This window comes from Varroa jacobsoni, unplaced genomic scaffold, assembly GCF_002532875.2.
Source record: "Varroa jacobsoni isolate VJ856 unplaced genomic scaffold, vjacob_1.0 contig00207, whole genome shotgun sequence".
Taxonomy (NCBI): Eukaryota; Metazoa; Arthropoda; class Arachnida; order Mesostigmata; family Varroidae; genus Varroa; species Varroa jacobsoni.
In genome coordinates, this window is record NW_019214428.1 from 138,177 (window position 1) to 153,548 (window position 15,372).

General features: G+C 44.6%; 2 protein-coding genes across 16 annotated transcripts in view; one reads left to right on the plus strand and one right to left on the minus strand.

Moving 5' to 3' along the window:
• The window catches only part of Hmgs (hydroxymethylglutaryl-CoA synthase), a 130,402-nt gene that overhangs the window by 69,844 nt on the left and 45,186 nt on the right, over positions 1-15,372 (plus strand). For 6 of the 7 annotated variants that reach the window (XM_022851429.2, XM_022851427.2, XM_022851424.2 and 3 more), the window contains one exon: positions 5,564-6,259. In XM_022851429.2, coding sequence (XP_022707164.1) covers positions 6,098-6,259 — 162 coding nt within the window. In that variant the 5' untranslated portion in view covers positions 5,564-6,097. Of the gene's footprint in view, positions 1-2,548; positions 5,097-5,563; positions 6,260-15,372 lie in introns of those variants that run through there. The other variant, XM_022851428.2, reaches the window with a different exon arrangement.
• Positions 12,107-15,372, minus strand: part of LOC111270940 (uncharacterized) — a 39,106-nt gene continuing 35,840 nt past the window's right edge. For 6 of the 9 annotated variants that reach the window (XM_086972703.1, XM_086972706.1, XM_086972704.1 and 3 more), the window contains exon 3: positions 12,112-12,570. In XM_086972703.1, the coding sequence (XP_086828829.1) occupies positions 12,310-12,570 (261 nt within the window). In that variant the 3' untranslated portion in view covers positions 12,112-12,309. Of the gene's footprint in view, positions 12,571-15,372 lie in introns of all 9 variants that reach the window. The other 3 variants (XR_015315124.1, XR_015315123.1, XM_086972707.1) reach the window with 2 other exon arrangements.

The window sequence follows — 15,372 nt, forward strand, 5'->3', positions numbered from 1 at the left end:
CTATATATGGGCGGATAAGCAGGCACACGTCTTGTGCTTACTCATTGTATAGGAAGGATTCGTCGGGTCGTAAACAAACGGTAGGCGGGGAGCGAGCGGAGAGTTCGTCCGTATTAGAGTTATTCCAGTAAACCGCTATGGGCAAGTATATGAAAACTATAACTTTTCCAACTACTACGACTTGTCAGTACGTTCCACGTGGAATGCGGTTCGAGCTCTATGAGCCTAGCATCCTGTTGCACTGAACGCCTTACCTGCTGCGAGTACCAAATTCTGCTCTACGATATAACTCGTTGTACATTCGAATCTGTCCAAGTGTGACGAAGCGAGAGCCGGTTTGCTCCTATAGGATGCGTCATGTCCGGCTCCCGATAGTAAAAACCTAAAATGATTACCGTAGACCTAACAACAGTTATCATCTTTTTAGTACTGGCAGCATGCTATAGTTTGCACACTGCCTATCTTTTCGTCAAATTATATTACCGCTGTCATTGTTATTGTAAGAATTCACAGCGTTATTCGAATTTGAAATAGTTGGCAAATACTCCTTTGCGATGGTGCCTGTGACAAAGCCCACCGCCTCCTTGTCGGTCAACAGTTGAACAGAGTTATGTTCATTGCTATACGCGGGTATTTATAGCTAAAAGCAGATTCTACAGACATCTTATCGTTGATCGGTTAAAGTTTGACATTGGCATCGTCATTCAAAATGTTCGTAGATCTTTTGCTAGTTCATAACTAACATTCGTAGCGAACGTTAAGACAATCAGCTCGACCCAAGCCAACTCCGAGCGTGGGTGAAGCACATGTCACGAAACGAACACAAGTGCACACTTCTGGTTCTTGTCATAAATCACTTTCGTCTATTTGAGCGTCAGCGAAGCCCTCGGCTGGCGCAAAGGATGCGTGCTTTCCTCGGAAGCAAATGGGAACAGACGTCCGGGGCCGTCGTCCCGCTGACGGGGCGGAGAATTTTGCATAGACGATTGAGATTGCGAGCGATCCAGCACTATTTTTGCAACTCTTACCTCTTTCAGAACGTGAAAAGACAGAAGGGAAAGCGATCGACCTAAACAGAAAGAGAGGTGGAAAAGGTGCGGACTAAAAAGGTGAACCTAGAAAAGACAGACCCCTTATTCAAAATTTCATGATTACTCGACGGATAAATCTTTTGGAATTCGAGACCGTCGCTTACCTTATGTTCGATCATTAAGTAACAGCGAGATGTAATGGACATGTGTTTAAAGTAAGCTTGTATTAACTAGTTATACCGAGTAACGTCCCTTTAGATTTGTTACTACACTAATACACCCGCTGGTTTATGTGAGGTAATGTGAAAGTACGAGACAGAGGTAAAATGGACTCACCATAGGCAGCTAGGTACTCGCGTTGCTTACAATCTGGAAAAGGAACTAAAGAGCCGTAAATCCTAAAAAGATTGAAATTTGAAGAGCACGCTCAACTGCATTGCCAGGGCGCAAGCTTCCTGACTATTTTCTGACAAGCGGATTGAAACAAACCTGTTACGACTTACCGGACTAGCTTATACGAATCCTAAGCTATGCGCCGCGTGGCCCTGTACTCCTAGTCCTTTTGGATAATGAAACACTATTTGTACGTCATTGTTATCCTGCTTTGTTGTCCTGGTGCCTCATAGAACAATCGTACTATGTGACACAGTGATAGCCGACTGCCGACTGGAATGAAGGACCAAAACGGACTGTCGGACATGGACTGCCAGTGGCTGACTAACGGCACAGTGACCGTTATCGACACGAGTACAAGACTGCACAGCTGTCTTTAGGCCATAGAAGCATGACTGTCTATCTAGAGAAAGTGGCAGAGGGACCCGTTTGGACAAAAGAGGCTGACGGCTAGCTGGCGGCCCCCTAGATCTAGCAGAGAACAAGTCGTAGCAGCCGCTTTAAGCACAGTAGGTCCTAGCGGAAAAGGACGATGGGGGTAATGCCAGTAACGCTAAAGGCGAATGGAGTGGTAGGTCTTTCGCTTGCACTTTTTTGCAAGTTGCTGCTACCGCTACCGCTACTGCATGGTGATCATTCTCTTTGTCTAAAGCACAACGCGGTCGAACTGGGACCCCGAATGATCTTCGTTTTCGCAACAAGCAGAGGTTGTCTGTCCGACCATCGGTCGATCTGCTTTCACTGAGCAGACCTGTCGCTCCTTGTCTGTTCCTTTCGTGAAAAAAGCGTTAGCACATTCTCCTCCATCCTGGCTTCATCCACTGTTGCAATAATCGCAATCCTAACAGGATGCAAAATTAGTTAGGGGTTACCTGTACAGAAGCATACGGATGGACCGTTTATCCGTCTTGCACATGCCTTGCTCTGTCTGTCTAGAGGCAGTGACATAATATCGCCTTTGCTATCCGTGCTAGGACACTAATAACAAAAAGCAGAAGCACAGCAATAGTGCGAGCAAAAAGCCAAACCTTTTTGATATAAACAACATGTATGAATTAACAGAATAAAGAGCTTTATTTTCAATCCCTCTGAAAGAAGACGTGTATGCGAATACCTACACGAGCAATTTTAGATGGATATGAATCAGTTTGGTGTCGGCAAAGAAACGCAATAACATTTTTGATAATGTCAGTGTCATGGTTTCATGCTAAACTGTGCCGAGTATTTCTGTATCAATGGCCGCGAAGGTTGAAAAAATCAGATAGAAAGATACATGAGTAGAGTTAGGCCAAACGGCCTGTTTTTTGACAGTCCCATTTTCTCCGCGGTTCTGCTGACTAAACGACAGCACGGACCCGTCTGACTGTAGATTACTTTTCCTTCCACATCCACAGAAGAAGGCTTTTAACTGGCCGTCTATCGTGTTTTAATTTTTCCCTCGAATTTGCAATCTCTGCCGCAGTTGGCGACGTCTCATTGGTCGTTTCCTGTTTTTTTACTATGCCTCATTAGTTCTTTCTTCGCCGTTTCGATCCTAATACAAATTCCATACCATCTCCTGCTCATTCTTATGCTCTCATTCATTGTCCGTCCTCTTCATGTAACTTTTCTCCTGTATGCTTGTTCCGTGGCCTTTCTCGGTTCCTCCTCTCCCTTTAGCCCTTTTGCCAGCTTTATCTGTGGCGAACAACTAGACGCCCGCATCTGCTATTTAGATATGTCCTTTTTATTATGATTCGAGAGCCTGAAGGGGTGGTGTTGGTTGTCGTGTGCGACTGAGTCGTGTGGATAGGATTGCTCTTGTTTAACGTTTTCAACGTAGGGCCGAAAGCTGTCTTATTGGTTCATCTCGTGTATTCTCGCCCTTACTCGGCCCTTCTTGCGTTGTTCTTGGCCCCTCTCGATGGGAAGAAAGTTGTTGTCACTCTCATCACGCAGAACTGAATGGGCATAATACGAAGTGGGAAAAAACAAATAGAGCGATCCAGCGATGCAGGTTTGAAATGTTAGAAACATCGGCTAGAGTACCGCTAGGGGATTTTGGGGAGAAGAATAATGGATGATCGCCGGCTGAGAGCTGCAGGAGAAGCTTACTTTGACGAAGAAAAGCCGTGATATACTGCTAGCCAAGAGAAAAACAGTGGCTCAATCAGGCACTGGCTTGGTAGTAAGTTGTCGTATCTTAGAGGTAAATGCAAATGAGCAGTCTTATGTTGCTGGCAGCCAACGTAATTGTACCACACATGTCTATGTCCTCCGTGTAGCTGAAGTCTAAGACGTTCTTACGGAACGAACTGATACAGTGCATTCGAATGGAGCATTCGAATAGCGCCAGCAAATGAACGGCGTGCACACGTCGTTAGCTGTATGGTTTCTCGATTGAAAAAAGGACCCTATTGGTTTGGAATCTATGCCACACCTGTACGCTGAACTAGCAAGGAAGACTACTTGGAAAAGTCGGAATTCATGGTCCTGAGTGAATAGATAGATGAATACAGTTACATGAACAGCCTGTCTGCGAGAAGCCGGAGGACAATGGAGAGAAGCGTATGGCAAGCAAGTGTAAGAAGCGTGTGTCCCAACGCCGAAGCATCATCAAACTACGCTCATCAGAAAATCATCCAGAGTACCCTCCTAACTTCTACCATGACTCGTTCTTGGACAGATTTGCTGGCATCTATCAAGAAGAAGAAGAGAAGCGACAGCGAATGTTGTCGCCGGATTCCTGCGGCGACGCACGCCGACACATGTGTGGTCGAGATATTGAACCACAGTGATAGCTCATGGCGGTTTGCATCAGGGTAGGCTCTCTAGTCCTTGTCAATCTGGGAAGAAATGGACCAGGGAGGCGTGTGGAAGTCCGCATTGTTGACGTTAGAAGGCTCGTAGTAGGGTAAAAAAAACTGCGGGTCCCAATTCCTGTCAGACGCCGGGAATAGCGTTTTGAAGGACTACGAATGCCACGACTACGAGAATGGTCGAAGAGGTGAAGAACATCATAAAAATATCTAGGACGCACAGAAAATGTGAATCCAGTCTACAACTAATAACTACTGTGCAGTAGAGGCAAACAAATTAATCGAAATACAGAAATTCATACAAAAAAATAAATATAAAAACAAGCTATTATTCCTAAGCCTAGAAACATTACAAACGAAGCTAGCTGCAGTTCTACGAACCATCATATAGTAGTTTCTGTTTTCAATTAGAAGTGTAGTTAAAATAGCTTCATTATTTTTACGTATAAAATAAGGTAAATTATATTCGCACCACGATGTAAGTATAATGAATTTCATCAATTATAGCGATAATCGGTGGGGCGGTGTCATTCTGAACCACAGAAAAATTGTTTTCCTCATTTTAGCCTTCCATGCATTAGTATTTGTAGTATACCTAAAATAGCATATATAAATATAAATATAAAGGTCCTTACGCTCCCACAGGCACTACTGCCCGTTGAGAGGTATCGGCGCTTAAAGATATCAATCCCTACAAAAAATTTCTTGAGAACATAACTAAAGAGAAAAATCATTAAACAAGTAGTATGTCAAGAATAGATTTACAGCAGGTCTACAAGTTAAGCCTGTGCCTGATTAACAACTACTTCCTGATCGCTTCAGATGCGGCGCTCGCAAAACAATTAATTCGTCCATTATGAATCTACAATAGCAGGTTCGTGTCGTTGTTACGTGGTGTCCTATCACAGTAATACAGTTATGAATTTTTCCAGAATATATACGCATACCCTGCGCCTACTCGAGACTCGTCTTTTGTCGTCGTCCTAGAAGAAAGCTTTACCAGTGTGTGTCCTTATCGTAAATCAGCTATTTCATTTCGCTGTAACTATTGTTAATCCGTTCGAAGATACGAGCCTGTCAGGCATTGGATATGTTCATTCGCTTTAATTGGCCTTACGACTGCCCCTGTGTGCTTAAAAAACAATAAAAACTACATGAATTTCCTAAAAGCCAACTGTTTTAAACGCGCCTTGTATACGTGGGACTTGCGGCACTCAAGCCAATTTAACCCTCGACAATTAACGAATTCAATACTCTTACTATTAACTCTGTATGCACTTACCTCTTCATCTCTTCATCATTTTGTATTATTATCTGTTTCTGTGGTATGGTTAATTATAGATCACCGTGGGCAGAGCGTCGTCACAGCCGACCGTTGATGAAGTAACATTGTTAGTACCGTTAGTCTTATCGTCGACCCCGTGAAGTTGAAGACCCTCGAAGGCCCTTCGAGGTACCACCAGATCAATCGCGGTTCATCTTTCTACCTGTTTGGCGATCTGGAGAATAAAAAAGCTCTTATTTTAGCATCATCAGCAGTAACAACTCCAGTGACAACGGCAGTTCCCGCTCTCTCACATCCAGACCAGACAAAGAGAAGCAATCAAGCTCCTTCAACCACTACTGATCTTTATCTGAAAGATAATTTGACGCCGCAAGCATTGTTGTCTGTTTCGTGTCATCAGATCGAATGGTCACACATAAGTAGCTATCAGCTACGATCACGGTTGATCTCTTCTCAGCCAGACCAGCCATATATCAAACGCATATTACGGCTACTTGAAAAAGGTAAAATCTATATTAGCATTTCGGAACGATAAACATATTTCAAGGATATTCCAAATAATAAACGACAGCATCAGCGGCACCAACAAGATGAGCGGAAGAATTGGAGACTGCAGCGGAGGCGTACCCCAGTTGGCAGCCGGAGGTGCCGGGGGTTGGCCCGAGGACGTGGGAATTCACGCGCTTGAGGTCTACTTCCCTCACACCTTTGTCGATCAAACCGACCTCGAAATATTCGACGGAGTATCACAGGTGAGTGGAACTTCAATACGTTTCAACGGCCAGTTCACTTTAATTGCTCTATGCAGTTTCTATGGCTTGCCGACCGACATACGACCTTTGATATTTACTAATCATTTTTTCTATTGCCACATTCGATTAACATAATAATGATTCAATAATATAGTAATAATAACATAATTCGATTCATATAACTCTAAAACTAGGTGTTCATACGCAATATTGAATCCCTGGCTCGAGAGGGGATGAAGATGAAGTAGATAGAGACAAAAAGAGCCATTAAATAAGGAAAGATCTAAAACGTTTAAGGACGAAACCAAGCGAGGTATAGTGTCAGGGTACAACAGGTGCGACACCGATGATGAAAACGGAAGAAATACCGACGTTGTAAGGGCCGTACTTCTGCGCTTACGCTGCTAATTAGCGCAGTCCTATGGTAGCTGTAAGAGTAATAAAATTGCCAGTAGATATGATTAGGCAGAACTTGTTGTGCGCTCAGCCACGGTGCTAATATAAACTAAGAGTGACCAAAATCCAATAAAAGGCCACAATACAAGGACCCCCGCGCTCTTGCATTTACGAAAGCAGACAACGGACTCGCTAACAGTTTCATCTTGACGTCCCGGATAAGCGTGCGAAGGTCCAGAAACAAAGGGAAGAGGTTACGATGTCCGATATGCTTGCCTTGAGGGGTAATTGTCTGCTGAGCTATAGGCGATAGTCCTTTGGTAGGGTTATTGGTGTTTAATGGTTCCGATTATGTGCCAAAATCTCATGCTGTTTTTCTTGAGGGAGCTTGCAGGAGATGGTCGAGACCATTAGGTTAATATGCTCACAACAGATATCAAGAGAAATAATACAAATCTCAGAAGCCACAGCGTAAGCAGAGAATCCACGAGACATATAAGATAGAAATCGGCGCTTGCGAAGCAGCTACTTTTCCAGAGAAAAGAGCCTACGACTCTCGGCTTAAGGCTTTCTTCCTAATAGGGCCTAATATTCGCTCTTCTTGGTTGACCGGATTATAATCAGTCGATTGAAGGTGCCATTCCTGCGGACCAGACAGGCTAGGGCTTGACTTCACATTTTTTCAGGCTAGATTGCGCCTTTCAGAGGAGGGATCTTGACGTCTGCCTTCTAACCTGGCAAAGTTGGGTTAGGGGCCAGAGTTGGCTGGCTGCGTCGGGATGCGTCGCCTGCTGGCCTACCATTCATAATCATAAATATCTTGGACCATCTTGCTTTTCATAGAATGACACAAAAGTTTAACACGAAGTGACGCTGTCGTTCGCAAGTAAAGAAACTCTTGCCATGAAATGATAGCATACAATAAATGCCATTAGCTGTAGCGTCATTGTTGTATGTGGTAAGAAACCGGTTGTTTGTCTAGGTTAATGTTAACTGACTAATGATTAGAACGAGATATGAAACCAAACAACAATTAGGGCTTTACGTAAGGACAAGGCTATTGACGTACGGTGATAACGACGCATGAAAACATGTCTTCGGGGCTCCTTCTTTATGAGGATTTAAAATATTGTTTAAAATATGTATACAGATAATCATCAGTGGCTAACTGACGTAAACCAGGATTCTTTGATTGTTGGCCCCCAACGAACAAACTGAGGTTGGGGTAAAACAAATAAGTGGCTTTCATCAAGAGCAGCAACTCGTCATCAGCAAGTCTAGATAAGGGGACAGGTTATTCAATGGTGGTGCTTATAATGGAGGCTTTGTCGGGAAAGGGCACTGTCGTGCAGACGAAACCGTTTGCAGATCTAGTGTTAGAAGATAAGCGGTGTACTTGCGCATGAAGCGGATAATTGGCCTGTTGCTAAATAATTGAAACGCCTGGGTAGTTACTGTGGGTATAAAGTCCTGGAGTTTGTTAAACGATAACCGCTGCGCATGAGCAACGACCCGTTTGCGGCGACTGCGAACGACTGGATATCTTTACTCTGGCAGTTCTGGCAGTCTGCTGAGAACCATCTACAATAGGGTAGGGCTGGTAGAAAGGTTCTATCTAGGAGAAAGATCGCTGATGGGCAGAGCCCGAGGGGTAAGATTGCGACAAGATGAGATAGCCTTGTACATCGAGAGTCAATCACGAGAGGCGATAGCAATAATGGTTAGCGAATGCGTGTTATGCGAAAGTCACATGACCACTACAATAGTTACGACTCGAAATACCGTACCATCGACGTTATGAGCTGCCCCGAACTTCGCTCACGTCTTTTATGTAGGTGGAGACGTACCCCTCAATTTCTCTCAATGTTGACCTCAATTTCTCGGAACTTTCCCGTTTCTTGTATGCCCTCATCCTTGTTTCATGGTAATGGACGCGTGGTCTGAAAGTCTTCTTCCTTATAGAGTTTTCTAAATGCCGAAGAGGGAAACATAGAGCATGTGAAAATAACTGATATTCAACTAATACGACAGTACTCTCCCCCTTCCCTCGCTTAAATATCAGTTACTCGTATCGTCAACACAGTCATCTCAACCTACCTATTACAATTTTGCCCAGTTGGCGTATGTCATCTCGCGCGCTCCATTTAAAATTACAGCGTCCGTGACGCTGGCAACTTAACTGGTAGACACGGCTTAGCACCCGCATATGCGAGATCTTCCCCCCGATCTACAAGCGAACAGAGTTTTTCCTTGTTTGTACCTGATGTTGGGTCTCTTTTTCTAGTTAGCGGAACACCTTATTGTACACTGTGCTTGATTTGTATTTCTTTACTAACCCAAAGTTAAACAAGCACATCCGAGTGTAGCTAATCATCAGCAACGTGACACAAAATCGTATAAAAATATTTAAAAAGGATGTGAAAAATATTAAATCTTGAATAATTTAGGCTAACTTCAATTTAGCTTAGCTGCGTTGGAGAATACCGAGAAAAATACAGTTTTAGATGATATGCGGTTTGCTTTGAAAACGCAATTTTGACCGTCTGTCTATTAGAAGTTTGTTTGCGAAGATCTGCTTTCGCGACACAGTACCAGTGCAGAGATTTACCGCAAAACGGACTAAATATATGCGAGAGCTTGAAGGTTCTTTCGCGTTTTTGTCACTAACATCGACATGGCGGCATCCTAAGTGTAAGCTTACGCCGGTACACGGGCGATTTCTTGTAAGTTAGAAGCTCTTGCATAGTTAAGCATTAAGTAAGACATACGTTCAATTTGACAAACAAGAATTTTAATTTCTCCGGTGCGGTCATACATAAAACATAGTCTTCAACGTTTGGAGATGCACGCCTTTGGAGTACGCCTCCCGATTAAGCACACCGCTTAAAGACGAGTACTCTTAATAACTATTGTCTTAAATGTCCTCAAATAGCAACAGATCTGGATCTCAAGAGATTGGACAAAATATTAGTAGCCTTATTTGGATGTCCCGCAACGCGCGATCTCGGGCTTACATGACTGCCGCGCACAAAGTAGGAGATCTTCATAACAGATGCTTCAGTTTATTCCACGGATTAAGCAGCACAATGTTTGCTCGCAAAATGAAGCACCTGAGTGAAAATTTCAAATTAATTAGACGGACCAACTGTGCTTTGCACTGGAGACTTGGCGGGCTGGAGGCTGAAGCCCGCAAGAGCAGTCTAGTTCTTTTACACTATACATGCATATACTCGATGCAGAAGTCCGCTTTGTCGAACCGCTGCTATCGAACGCTCTGCTGTTGCTGTCGCCCTTGAAGCTGCTAGTCACGAGCCCTTCCAGTGGAATTCAAGAATCCTTCCTCGGGATGTGTTGAGGAACATTAATTTGAAAGTGCGACGGATTCGCTCCCCCTCGCCCCCCACACTGAGCGTTGGTTTTTAGTGAATCCGAAAAAAATATGTTGCTTTGTTCATTGCTTTGCGTTCATTCCGTTGATGCCCGGAGGGCAAGGGGCCGGCTTGGTGGTGTAGTTCACTTGTATTTTCTGTTTTTCCTTTTCCGACAACGGGGTCTTGTACGCTCATCTCGTATCGGAGATCCGTTCGTCTTGGGCCAGGCCTGGGTCGTGCGGGCTTCAGTCGACGTAACTTTTTCGTCTTCGGCTCTTTGTTTTTCTGATCGATTGGTGATCCATATACTTTCTTTTCATTATGCGCTCTGCTGCTACCCTTGCTGTACGTTAGACACACAAAAAGCGGTGTATGTTTGTAGGATTTGCGGACTCTGAACCTTTAGCTGAGGACGGAGCGAAAAGACGGATACTAGCCAGAGAAGCAGATGAAATGCATGGAGTTGAGCAAGGAAAAAAGGCAGGGAACAGGACAAGAAGGCAGTCAGTCCGACGAAATTAGCCTTCTGGCAACGAGCGCAGTTGAAGGCGCTGGGCGTCTCTTAGCGGTCGGCTGTTGGCGGTCAGTAGTTCAGCTTGACTCGTTTAGCATGAGGAGCGGTACGCAGTCTGCCTCTACCACCCGTCCATCACCCGCAGCCTCAAGACTATCCTCGCACCTTTATTCTTCGACAATCTCTGAACCGTTTCAGTTTTATTCCCGTCCAACCACGACTACTTTTTTCAGACTTTCCTACGTCGTCGCTTTCCGTTTCACCTAAAAGCACCCCAGACAAGCCCCGAACCGTATAGCTCGAGCGTCTGCATTACCCGTAGACCCTTTTCGTTATATAGATACGGTACTCACGATGGGAACCCATCGCACCCGTCGAGCCAAAGCAGCGGACATCGTAGCAGCAGTGGCCGTCATAGGGCTACAATAAGGCAAGATTCGAATAATAGCACAGATTCGACCCACAGTTGCCTCCGCAGTCCTCCTCTTTGCTCCAAGCTAACCAAGTGATTGTTAAGTGGCGGAACGGCCGAATTCTCTCGGCACCTGTGGAGTGACATAAAAGCACACCAGCTTCAAGGCACAATTTCAACTGCCGCTACGCTTCTAGTGCAGATACAAAGTGAAACGAAACCAGCAACGAAATGATAAGTTTTATAGACAATTGCAAAAAGGCCCGATTTCTCTTTTTCTTCGACGGGTCATGCAGTCAGTCGCTACCTCAAGGTGAGAAACAATTGTCAATACACAGGCACACCAAAAAGTGGACGAATCTATATTAGCTAGGCGTTATTCATTGCTTTTCGTCGTTGAACAAGCATCAGGCCAGTGGTCGCTCGTAAGTAAAATCGGCCGCGACAGTGAGGCGAAAACTGCCAGCAACGAGTCGACCGACCTTCTTAAGCCTCGTTTGCTGTTCTTTTTGCTCGTTCATACCAGTTCGCGTAAGAGACGGAAGAAAGAACGTTGTGAAGACTTACGACGACATATAAAAAAAGTATACCTTTACTTCCATCAACTATGGAAGTGTGGAAGTAGATGAGTGAAGAAAGCTTGGCCAGTCGGCCGATCGATAGACATGTGAAAACGAAGCGTAGTCAGGCACCAGGTTCTGGTAATACCAACCTAACCAGGAGAACCAACGCTTCGAATAGACGTTGGTCTTGGTGGTACTGTTCCCAGGAAATGCTGAAGAGCCGTTGGTCACGGAAGGCTGACAGTAAGAGGGTTGGCGCGACAAAACTACGTTTTGGAGGTCTAGTCTCGAGGCTGGCGAGTTCCACACGCCGGTCGACGCTCGTACTTTTATGGAAAAACGGAATAGGTTAGTGCTCTCAACTACGCCTACCTGCGTTGTTCATTTCTTCCCTCTTCTTCAATGTGTTGCTATCACAGCACTTGGTCGTTGTTAATACAGATACGTAATGAAAAAAAACGCTGTTATTATTGTACTTACTTAATCTCTTCTCCGTGTCCTTTCGTAAATTATGGCTACTGTGCTGACAGACTGAGACCTCAGGAGAATTTTAAGATAAGTATACGATAAAAGTGTTCTATTTATGTTATGGATAGAGGCGAAATAATTTGTTTTATTGACTGGTTTATTTGATTAGCATCTAAGACAGATGTCTTTTTTTGCCACTCGCTATCATCCACTGATGCGTAGTTGAGTAATGCTATACTCTCTGCAAATCCCATACCAGCTGCAGATTACTCGAACAGTGGGAACAACGCTGGTATATAGAGATTCGCTGCAATGTGTCTTTGGGGCTACAGGAATTCCGATACTTCTCCACGAGGATTTCCATTAGCCCTGTTTATGAGTATACGAGCCGCTCTCGATACAAATCCCTCGAAGACGGTATTAGCCATGCAAGAGTGAGCGACAGGCATGATACGGTGTCTCACATTTATCGTCTTTAAGGCTTCTTTTGGAAAGATCGAGGAAATAATCTGCGCCGACCGAGACGGCTCCTCAAGGGGAGTCGAAGTGACAAACGCCATCGCCGCGCGATAAGATGATTCTGCCATCTGCAAAATATCAACATCAATCATTGGTCTATAATAATGAAAACAAGGTAGCAAAAGTAATTTCTTTCTTGTTTTCCTTTTCAGCCGTTGCTACTGTTGCTTTCGCTAGTGTTTCTACCGTTTCAACTGCTCGACTTCTCTGCGATACATCTGATACATTACTATGTAATGTATTGGATTTATTTTTATTTACAGCAAGCACTAACAGCCTGTCGAGCCTGTAACACGGTCTCGCCTATATGTTGGGCACCGTACGCGATCGGTGCATATCATCACGACTGCCGCCAACGCAACCTTGCTGGCGTTGAAAACCTATCGTTTGTTGGCCCCTGTGCTGGTTCTGAGTTGCAGCGTTCCTGTCGCAATGGCGAAAGCGATCTTTTCATTCATGGTGGCCTCTTCAGGTGGCTTCTTCGAACAATAGGCTAGGACACCCCCAAAAAATTGGGCCAAAGGGAGGCCTAAGAAAAAAGCGACCCTTTGATCAACGAACGACGGGTGCTCTTGATCACATTGGTGGGCATCAGTTGTAACAGATGGCAAGAGCAACTGGGCCGCTACTGCAAGCCTCAGCTGCCTAAATTCTAAGCAACGCACACACATATAGTCCACGCGCCTAGCCGGCAAAAATTCTTCTGCAAACCCGGCTTCACCTTTTCAACGTCTGGGTCTCCTTAAGGTGGCCATAAGACCCCTTTCGTTCCGCACGTAAGGGCCGTTCCATCTGGTCTCGAACACACCGCTGGCCAAATTCTCACCAGTCAATAATGCTTACTGTCCCCGCCGGTAATGCCAGTACCGTTTTGGACGTTCCGCAACCCCGCGGGACCCCTTCAACTTCGTTTTTGGCTTCTTGCACACAACGCGGTCACCTACATTGTTGTTCTCATCGTTGCCGCAATCGTCTACGGGCATTAACCGTAGAACGGCATACGGTGGGTACGCTTGACGTCTAACCGCCAAATGCACGCGTAACGGTATTATATGTGATATGGTTTGTTGCACTGGGCTGCAACTTCACAACTTCATTATAATGGGTCGTGGCGCAAAGGTGTGATGACACGTTAACATAAGCAATCTCCGCTCTCATCCATATCAATAACCAGTAAAGTATGCATTTTTTTGGTACAAGCTGCCTGGACTGCGCGTAACTACGCGAGAGAAAATTTAGATCTCGCAGCTATATGTGGGCGGCAATCGTTGAGGTGCATCGATGTAGGTGACGATCTAGACTGACTGAAGTGACGCGCGACTACACGTGTATATTTTCAAACCCTGTTATGCTGCGAACCGGGCGATCTAGCTGTCAGCAATTCTATGCTCGTGCTTAGAGGAAATAAAAGAACAGTAAACTTCGCAGGGTTTACGTTTGCTAGGCGAAAAGTATTTAAGGCCATGGAAAAGAAGTAGGCCTGTTGTTTCGACAGTGAATAAGTATCTTGAGCTGTATGCACAGGAGTTTTTCGTTCATGCGTTATTGTTGCTGTTGCCGTTTTCAAGATTCCCGCATTTATATTGGATGGTGGACGACATTGCGTCCTTTTTTATTTTTTGCTCAAACGTAAACAGAAGAAAGCTTGGTAAAAAATTTTGTCAGCCGCTAATGAACGGAAAAGAAGTTGCTCGTGACGATTTATATAGTTTTAGTCTGTATGCCGGTCGTGTTCGCAGGGTGTACTGATTCGTTGCTATAAGTCGCATTGTGTAAGTCATTGCTTTTATGGAGGTAACTCAATCCTTAAGGCCAGCTCAAGTCGTTAAATGTAAAATTTGGACTGCTTTCTATCGGCAGCCGTCTAGCTTTACCGTGAACGGTTAGACGCCCGTGGGTTAGCTTCGACCCGGTAAGACGGTAGCAACGATCGTAAGCGTAGTACTTGTTGTCGTGACGGGGCACAATAATCATCAGCTTTGGCCTTTCCGCCCGCTTATCCACCAGTACGATCGCGATAGTGAACGAGATATAGGGATAGAAGAACAGAACAGAAAGCACGCTACCATTGCCCAAGGGCAATGTGCAAGGTAGAACCTCAATTTGTGCCCAACAACACGGAGGAAGGTGGCAAGACCTGAATCCTCTTCTATCGGCATACTGCAAACTGCGCGCTGATGTCGCCTGGCTTCCCGCATAAATCAATTAGCTACTTGGTCGTGGTGATGTCATTGGCGAAGCTTTATGGCGCATTGCGGCTTTACGTACCACAATGGCACCTAGTATTGTCGCCACTTTACCATTGGTTAATAATCTATGTGTATATCTGCGAAATCGCTTTATAAAATTTATTCATCATCTATTCGTTATCACGGAGGCAAATACTCCAGTTCCCAGATGTGCTAAACGTTATCTAATGTTGTGAAAATGCCCCGAAGGCAAGTATTTCGTTTGCTTTTGGGAGATGCACGTTGATAACCAAGCGTTTCCGGAGTTCTTTGTAAATTGAGCTGATGTTGTTCCAACAGGCGAACCTGATCAAATGCATGCATCGTTTTGGCTACTACTGTCAAAATATAACTGTCTTAAGAGTGTGTGATCGTTTTCAGAAGCTGGCAACTGATCTTACAGACAGACGTGTACATACGGCAGAGATAATGCTGCATTAATATATATATATATATATATTTCTCTTAATATGGTTATCGTTTAGCATATAGGATACATAATGTTGTTCCTAGCCCCTTATGTAAGCAAATACTCGTTCACGTGCGCAGCGTTCGATGAAATTTTTCGATGATTTTTTGAAAAACCGGCCTCCAAGCCGCAATTTTCTTACAAATATTCCATGTATATTGTGTGAGAGAGTA